Raw genomic sequence first — 9,660 nt, 5'->3', positions numbered from 1 at the left:
CAAGTCCAAAGCTAATATCTTGTACCTGAGGAGAATCACATGGATTTGTAAAAAGGAATTGTAATTCCTTTCCTCTGCAGAAGACACCTAATCAACTGGTTTGGAATCCACCTAAACCGTTGCCTTCCAAAACCAAGTCCAAAGATACCAAACGGGTCTCTTTCATCGGCAGGCTAAAATGGAAAACCCCGGTCCCGGTGGGCCAGGAAGGACCGAAAGGCCGACGACCATTCCAAAACTCACCGCAACCCTAACCGCGAAGCCCACGAGCAACCACCGGCAGCGACTCGTCAACGTGCGCGCGCCGGCCTCGCCCGGCTTCGAGGCCCATGTAGAACCTTCGAGAACCAGGAGACCACACATAAATAGGCTCCCACCCCCACGGCCTCTCGTCCTCTCAAAACCCCTCCTAACCCTAGCCGCCTCCTGCACGCTTCTCCTCCGCTCCCCGCCCCGCCTCGAGCAGCTCAGGAACGCGCGCAGCCATGGCGACGGAGACCGAGACCTTCGCCTTCCAGGCCGAGATCAACCAGCTCCTCTCGCTCATCATCAACACCTTCTACTCCAACAAGGAGATCTTCCTCCGCGAGCTCATCTCCAACTCCTCCGATGTAAGCGCTCCCTCCGGATCCCCTTCTCCGTCCCCTTTTTTCCCGCCGTGATCCGCGAGCACGAATCCGTCCGAGCGCATGGTGGATTTGCGGCCTTCGCTAGGGTTTAGATTCCGCCGAGCCAGATCCGTTGACCCGCGGTCTGATTCGTGGCGTGCGAGATGCGTTTCAGATCTGTGTCCCCGGGCTGACGTGGTGTGCTTACCGTTGTGATTTTCGCAGGCCTTGGACAAGATCAGGTTCGAGAGCCTCACGGACAAGAGCAAGCTCGATGCGCAGCCCGAGCTCTTCATCCACATCATCCCCGACAAGGCGACCAACACGCTCACGATCGTCGACAGCGGCATTGGCATGACCAAGTCGGACCTCGTCAACAACCTCGGGACCATCGCCAGGTCGGGGACCAAGGAGTTCATGGAGGCCCTCGCCGCCGGCGCCGACGTGTCCATGATTGGGCAGTTTGGTGTCGGTTTCTACTCCGCCTACCTCGTCGCCGAGAGGGTTGTCGTCACCACCAAGCACAACGACGACGAGCAGTACGTGTGGGAGTCCCAGGCCGGTGGCTCCTTCACCGTCACTCGTGATACGTCTGGGGAGCAGCTCGGCAGGGGTACCAAGATGGTCCTCTACCTCAAGGACGACCAGGTATGCAGTCCAAGCCTCTTATACTGTGATTGGCTTACTCTTCATGTCTTGATGTAGGCTCTGTGCACTTTACCTGTAGTCGGTTGCTTGTTTGACTTGTTCCCGATCTGAACTGTATGATTTTGTGGCAGCTATGTCTGCACTGCATGAGCTTTACTCTGTTAGTTCCGTGATCAACTTGTCTATGCAGTCCAAGCCTTCTAAACTTATTTGCTTACTGTCCATGGCTTGATGTGATTTTGTGCTTAAAATAGTTTGCTAGATTGGCTAATCTCGATCTGAACTGTATGGTTTTGTTTCAATAGTTCTGCAGCATGAGCTAAATTCTGTTATCCATTAGCATGGTTGACTTGTCATTTATGCGGAAGTTTTTGGTAATGTGATTAGTAGTGTATGTACAGATATGGAAGGCTGCACTGCTTAACTAGCTTGTTGTATGTATTGGGATAGTACTGTATTAATTTGATACCAGTAATTTTATCATTCCTGGACTCAGCTCGTTTCAGACCTGTGCTGTGTGTATTATATGTAGCCTAGTGTAAATATCAGTGACGTCCCAACCATTTTAACCATGATTGATAGTATTATTACTTTAGATTTGACTGTGAAATCATTAAATTGATGATGTGCTTTTGGTAACTGTATTCTAATGCTCTCATATTTAAGCAATGCATGGATTAACTCATCCTCGTCGATTGGCCCTCTTTTAATTACTGCTTTGGATGTTCTGTGTTACATCTTATAATTCTGGCCTCCTGCAATTATCAGTTTGAATTGTAATACTGTATCATGGAATTACATATCTGCATGGAATTTCTATCTAGTATTTTATTTCTGATTCTGTATTGCTGAGGTTTGGCTGTTCTATTAATCCTTTTTCTGTTTTTGGTTTGCACATGCTTTCTGTTAATATGTCTGATTTGATACAATTTGCTTTCAGATGGAATACCTTGAGGAGCGCCGCATCAAGGATCTAGTTAAGAAGCACTCTGAGTTTATCAGCTACCCCATCTCCCTGTGGACTGAGAAGACCACTGAGAAGGAAATTTCTGATGATGAAGATGAGGAGGAGAAGAAGGATACTGAGGAGGGCAAGGTTGAGGATGTTGATGAGGAGAAGGAAGAGAAGGAAAAGAAGAAAAAGAAGATCAAGGAAGTCTCTCATGAGTGGAACTTGGTCAACAAGCAGAAGCCTATCTGGATGAGGAAACCAGAGGAGATCAACAAGGAAGAGTACGCAGCTTTTTACAAGAGCTTGACCAATGACTGGGAGGAGCATTTGGCTGTCAAGCACTTCTCTGTTGAGGGTCAGCTTGAGTTCAAGGCTGTCCTGTTTGTGCCCAAGAGGGCCCCCTTCGACCTCTTCGACAACAAGAAGAAGGCCAACAACATCAAGCTGTACGTGCGCCGTGTCTTCATCATGGACAACTGTGAGGAGTTGATCCCTGAGTACCTGAGCTTTGTCAAGGGTATTGTTGATTCAGAGGACCTTCCCCTGAACATCTCCCGTGAGACTCTCCAGCAGAACAAGATCCTCAAGGTCATCAGGAAGAACCTTGTCAAGAAGTGCATTGAGCTCTTCTTTGAGATTGCTGAGAACAAGGAGGACTACAACAAGTTCTACGAGGCCTTCTCCAAGAACCTCAAGCTTGGCATCCACGAGGACTCCCAGAACAGGACCAAGATTGCCGAGCTTCTGAGGTACCACTCCACCAAGAGTGGCGATGAGCTGACAAGCCTGAAGGACTATGTGACCAGGATGAAGGAGGGACAGAACGAGATCTACTACATCACTGGTGAGAGCAAGAAGGCTGTGGAGAACTCTCCCTTCCTTGAGAAGCTGAAGAAGAAGGGCTATGAGGTCATCTACATGGTTGACGCCATTGATGAGTATGCCATTGGTCAGCTCAAGGAGTTTGAGGGGAAGAAGCTTGTCTCTGCCACCAAGGAGGGTCTGAAGCTTGATGAGAGCGAGGACGAGAAGAAGAAGCAGGAGGAGCTCAAGGAGAAGTTCGAGGGTCTGTGCAAGGTCATCAAGGAGGTGCTGGGTGACAAGGTGGAGAAGGTCATCGTCTCTGACCGTGTTGTGGACTCTCCTTGCTGTCTGGTGACTGGTGAGTATGGGTGGACTGCCAACATGGAGAGGATCATGAAGGCCCAGGCCTTGAGGGACTCGAGCATGGCTGGCTACATGTCGAGCAAGAAGACCATGGAGATCAACCCTGAGAACGCCATCATGGACGAGCTTCGCAAGCGCGCCGACGCCGACAAGAACGACAAGTCTGTCAAGGACCTTGTGATGCTGCTCTTCGAGACCTCCCTGCTCACCTCCGGCTTCAGCCTGGAGGACCCCAACACCTTCGGCACCAGGATCCACCGCATGCTCAAGCTTGGCCTGAGCATTGACGAGGACGACGAGGCGCCTGAGAACGACACCGACATGCCACCCCTGGAGGATGACGCTGGTGAGAGCAAGATGGAGGAGGTCGACTAAGCGCAAGGCCGTCGGCTGTCGTCGTTGGATGTCCATGCCCTGCGTTGTTTTTATCTTTAGTGTCGAAGTTCGATGGTTTTGGCACGTTTAGCTGTATCGGTTTTGTCTTTTGGCTGGCCAAACATTAAGCGCGGTTAGCTGTTTGTGGTACTCGTGGAACAGTTCGTTATTGTTGGTTCTACAATATGTGTTAGCTATATTTTTATATTCCCTGCTATTGCTTGCATCTGCTTTACTTATGTTTTCCCTTGCTTTTGCTCTCTAGCTTGTGCGGCCACTTAAGCTTTATTGATTTTCCAAGTATGATCACCCCGTTTGCCCCCCAAGTGTTTGTTTCTGTAGGTATTTCCTTGGATGAAAAGGAATTGACTTTTTACCCTTTTTTCCTTTGGTGCCGTTCGGAAGAAGGAAACCATTCTCTTATGTTTTGCATTGTTGCATACAGGGAGAGGGGTTTGGCGCTTCCTCGCGTCATTCACATTTTTGTTCCTTCCTTGGCCGGACCTTGCCGGAGAAGAACTAGCCCCTCTTAGGGGTGGGGTGGTGTAGGGGATGGCACGGCGGTGGGGGAGGTAGAGGGGAGGGTGGGCCGGCGTTAGCCGGCGGCTGCGTGAGGAAGTTGTTGCAGCACGCTGTTGGAGATGGCTTAACAAGGAAAAAAAAAGGGGAAATCCCTCCATTATACAGATAGATGCAGAAGCAACACAAGTGGGGACTAGAAGCAGAAGCAACAAAACAGGGACTACTGTGATCTCCATAGTTGCTGATACATGAGATCCTTTCATATGACCTCCAGTACAAAAATATTAAGAATGACTCTTGTTTTGATCTTCTAACAGTAGCAGGATTCCAAAGTCCCCAAAAATGTATTTAATTTAATGCCTAATGTATACAGATAAAACTTCATCGTTCTGTCTTTTTCAGCATCAAAATATTTTGTTTCTTAATATCTTCTACGTACTGGAATGGAATTTGATCCAGAACGGTTACCACCCTCCACCAAACCCACCTCGGCCCCTTGACCGGCCTGGATACCTCCTCCCATTGAACCAGAGGACTTGGACATGGCTTCTAGCGCTGGATTCACAACAATTAATCACGCACTTAATATCCTTTACATCTGCAAAGTCAACAAGACCACCATCAGTACACAAACAAGATAAATGTGTCGTCCCGATTCCTGAATACCACTGCGGACCACACCGGGCACCAACATTGTCGATCTCCACTGAAAGGTAGCACATGTCTTAGACAAGATCCAAAGAACACTGCACAAGGCTTCACTTCCAACATCTACGGATAACACAAGTCGAAGGGGCTGCAGAACTGAACTGGGTATCAATCACTGCTGGATGTGGGATTGCTGGTGCTTAAACTCTCAGCCTTTTTTACAAAGCGTGGCTTTTATATATCCAATAATGTACCAACACCAACATATATCCGTGTGAACCAGAACAAATCTGTCGTCCACACCAATCCAACACAGGCCGCAATGCTTAGGTGCTTCATTTTTATACCAATTGGCAGTGATACCGACAGACGAGGCACTTATTAAGCAGGTATAGGATGGTACTTACCAAATATTTAGCAATGCTTACAGAAGATGTCTTCCAGGGATAGTTAGAAAAAGGCATCAAGATGCATATTAAATAACAGATGCTCAAACGAAGATGCTAAAAAAAATCAACTAACAGAAGCTAAATAGTATATTGCCCTTTTTAAAAGTAAGTTAAGGATCTCCCTCACAGGTCTCTAAATCGTAGACAACTTGGTCACCATGATAGATGGAAACTGAAGTGAGGCAAACGGAAGGAAAAGATGATGATAGCACCTCACATACACCACCAACCCACAAGTTCAGTTCACTCAACCAAAAGCAGCTGAACAGCCCTCCGACTTATCATCCGGCCCTGAGCACTTGGAACCATAACATAATCCTAATATTCAAACAAGTCACCATACCAAGACGACGTGCCGCTACATCTGTGGCAGCCATTATAGGACTCTTCCCATTCTTAAACTCTGCCAGAACATAGTCCGTTTCAGACTGAGCTTTATCACCATGTATAGACAATGCTGGCCATCCTTCCATTCTAAGTTGCCGAGTGACCGTATCACATTACTTTTTCGTTTGAAAAAATATATTAAGATTCGGCTCCCATCCATCAGATCAGATAAAAGTTTACTTAGCCTGCGAGAAAATTAGTGGAAACAAAACACATATTCTCAGTTCTGTAATTATCAGACTGAATCGTGACTTAGTGCACTACTAGATGGGATGTGAGTAGTAGTACATACCTGGGAATATTTTTCATGATCCGAGATGACTTCAACAATTTGCTGTATGGAATGGTTAGCTTTAAGTTCAGCTGTTCCTACCATTAATTACCTGCAAGGCATAGCATAGGATTACATGTAGAATGTTAATGGCTGGATGAACAAAATTGTCTAGCCAACATTTCAACTTCATGTGGCACTCCAGTACAAGGTTTGCCTGTCCGGACGGATCTGTCGGCTGGAGGTATGAGATTAACAGTAACACAATCTATTTCTGGATCAAAGTGACTGGCAGTTTTGTTTTCAGTTAACTGACGCATAGGTGGTCCCCAATAATAAATGTTAGCATAGATTAGATTAGATTCATCACTCAGCTAAGGGAGATTTCGGCATCATCGCATCGATAAGCTTTATCAAGGTGATTACATACAATCACATACTCCCTCCATTCGGAATTACTTGTCTCGGAAATGGATGTATCTAGACGTATTTCTAGATACATCCATTTCCGAGACAAGTAATTCCGAACGAAGGGAGTACATCACTGAACTGACGACGGAGAAAAAGAATGAAGGGCACATTGTTAACGAAGGGGATTAACAAAGGAGGGAACAGGGAGAAGGAGTAGTTCCCGTTCCCGTTTGCACTTGTGAGAATCCGTGTTTACTTAGTTTTCTTCCATGATGATGATCCGGACTCACTAGTTTCTCGTGTGGCCAACTCGTGTTCTCTAACTCCAAGCCCGTGACGGACCCGGCTTCCTCCTCAAGACGCCCCGACCTCCCCTGCATAAGTAGCCACGCCCCCGGCAGCCCCATGGCCACCAAAGCAACACGACCACAACCACAACCGGCGGCATCGTCTTGTTCCTCTCGACGCAGACAAGTTTTCAACCTCAGTTTTCGGGCTTGATGGAGAACAAGGGGGCAGCAGCGGGAGCGGCGGCGCCGGAGAAGGAGCCGCAGGCGCCGGCGTCAACGTGCTTCAAGTGGACGGTGGGGGAGGGGGCGTCGCTGATGGAGCGGGCCAAGGACCAGTACAGGCAGTTCACGGAGGCGCAGGCGAGCGAGCACTGGGAGTGCATCAAGAACAAGGTCAGCTCCATGTTCGCCGAGCCGATCTTCGGCGGAGGCGCCAAGGACCGCGGCTTAACCACCAACGCGACGCCGGCCGTCGAGTCGCAGTAGATCATCACCGTCGTCTTCTAGATGGCCTATATGTCGTTTCTACTACTACACTAGAAGAACGCCCGTGCATTGCAACGGGGCCACATTAACTTTAAAAGTTCAATATCAATTATGTTAATATTTCATTGAATATTCTCATACATATTAAGTGACATCGATGACCTTTTTTATCATCAAATTCTCTCTCTCTCACACACACCCCCTCCCTCCCTCTTCCCCACTCTCTCTCCCCCTCTCCCTCACTCGGGAGGTGGGACGAAAATAAACCTGAAACGGAGACTACCAACTGAGACATTAGGAGTAGAGATCATTTAGTTGATAAGAATAAATAGAAAACGGTGTTAAAAAGGAGAAACAGATTAGAATACATTGAAAAACCAAAAGGACGATGTAAAAGGGGATTCGCCCTGTCCCCCGGGCCTTGCCACCGAACCGGCTCAGCGGTCCAGTCCCCGCGCGGTCGTCTTCTCCTGTTCCCCGAGCTGCATCGCTACAGAGACGGGCTCCCGCCCGACCACCTCGCTGGCATCGAAGGGGAATGGATAAGGGGCCTCACTCCTCCTTGACGCCCCCTCCCAAATCCACTTCTCCTCGCTCGCTCGATCCCGTCGATCTGGACGAAGTCAGACGCCACGGCCACCATGACCGACCCCGTCCACATGGCCACTGCCCTCCCTGCGGGCTAGGAGCTTGTCGAGGAGCTCCGAATGCCTTCGCTACTTCGTCCGCGCTAACGAGATCAAGTCCAGCACCCCCGCATCGACCTCGCTGCCGTCTTCCTCAACCTTGGGCCACCGCGACATTGCCGTTCGATCCGCGCTGCCCCGAGCTCCCATGTCTTCCCCTAGGGCGCCATTGACACCGCCATGATCTCCTCTTGCCTTTCCATTGTCTCCCCTCTCGTTTGCTCTCGTTTGGTATTTCGCCGTGGCCGAGAACCGCCGTCCGCCATGGCCATTGCAGGGGTAGCCACCGAGCTCCTTGGATTGACCCCGTGGCACATGCCCGCTCCTATGCACGCCCATGCCTGAGCCTGCCGCTCTTCTTCCGCGCCCGCGGGGCCACTCCCTTTCCATGCCCACGCCCGTGCTACACCGCGTCGGTCGCGCCCGCCGCTGCCGTCGCGCTCGCCGCAGCCACCGCACCACCGTGCCCCGCGCGACACACACCCTGGTCGCGCGCCACACTCTCGCTGGCTGCGCTCGCCCCATCTGTTGCCCCCCTACCTCGCACCGCCTCCAGTCATGGCCATCTTCTGCCGGCCGCCCCCTCAGCCTCGCCTACCGCGTGTTGCTTCCTGCTGCTATGCGCTGCTCTAACGCTGGTACGCTGCTGCACCATGCCCTCGACACCGCCGTGGACAAATGTGGCGGAGGGATTGTTAATGGAGTACGAGAAGGAGGTGGCGGAGAAGGTGTGGAGAGGCAGGAGGTCTGGGGCGGTGTCACCTGGCTGTGGTGGAGGTGTTTATCCGACAAGGAGCCGGAGTGGAAGGAGAGGTCACAATTGGAAAGAATCACAAAAAAAATCATAACCCGGAGATCTCAGTTCAAAAAAATGCTAATATCGATGGAAAACATAGAAAATGTTTGTTGTTATCAAGGAAAGGTAAAAATTTAGAAAAGTTAGGATTTCTGAACTGATTTCTATGCAAATGGGGTTTTATTGTTTGATAACGTGATATCAGTACCTGCCCGTTTGTGACGTGTCTGATTAGGAAAGTTTGCAAATGTTAAGAAACTATTTATTGGGAGGAAAGTTGTGACGTGTCTGTTATTTGTTTCCTAAAACAAATTTCACTAATAAGTTAGGAAAGTTAGATTAAAATGTATTATTTGTTTCCTAAAAATCTGTTATTTATTTCCTAAGATAAATTGAACCAATAAAAGGAATCAATTGATTTGCATAATTTAAGGAAGTTAGATTAAAATGTATTGTTTGTTTTCTGAAAATCTTTTATTTGTTTCCTAAGACAAATTGAACCAATAAAAGGAATCGATTGATTTAGATAAGTTAGGAAAGTTAGATTAAAATGTATTATTTGTTTCCTGAAAATCTGTTATTAGTTTCCTAAGACAAATTGAACCAATAAAAGAAATCGATTGATTTGCATAATTTAAGGAAGTTAGATTAAAAAATATTATTTGTTTCCTGAAAATCTGTTATTTGTTTCTAAGACAAATTGAACCAATAAAAGGAATCGATTGATTTGCATAAGTTAGGAAAGTTAGATTAAAATGTATTATTTGTTTTCTGAAAATCTGTTATTTGTTTCCTAAGACAAATTGAACCAATAAAAGGAATCGATTGATTTGCATAATTTAAGGAAGTTAGTAAAATGTATTATTTGTTTCCTGAAAATCTGTTATCTTCCCGGCCCAGAACGACGGAGATGCCACATGATAGTATGGCACCAACCCATCGTCCGTGCGCTGACGAGTGACGA

At 48.1% G+C, this 9,660-nt stretch overlaps 1 protein-coding gene across 1 annotated transcript; it reads left to right on the top strand.

Moving 5' to 3' along the window:
* Positions 1 to 344: 344 nt before the first annotated feature.
* LOC123112359 (heat shock protein 81-3) lies at positions 345 to 3,967 on the top strand. The gene is made up of 3 exons (XM_044533323.1): positions 345 to 611; positions 834 to 1,256; positions 2,197 to 3,967. Exons 1-3 carry the CDS (start codon positions 486 to 488, stop codon positions 3,748 to 3,750), a joined length of 2,103 nt encoding a protein of 700 aa, XP_044389258.1. The 5' UTR covers positions 345 to 485; the 3' UTR covers positions 3,751 to 3,967.
* Positions 3,968 to 9,660: the final 5,693 nt, after the last annotated feature.

The sequence above is a fragment of the Triticum aestivum genome, chromosome 5B (genome assembly GCF_018294505.1).
Source record: "Triticum aestivum cultivar Chinese Spring chromosome 5B, IWGSC CS RefSeq v2.1, whole genome shotgun sequence".
Lineage (NCBI taxonomy): Eukaryota > Viridiplantae > Streptophyta > Magnoliopsida > Poales > Poaceae > Triticum > Triticum aestivum.
The sequence above is the reverse complement of the archived record's forward strand: the minus strand, read 5'-3'. Positions and strand labels throughout refer to the sequence as shown.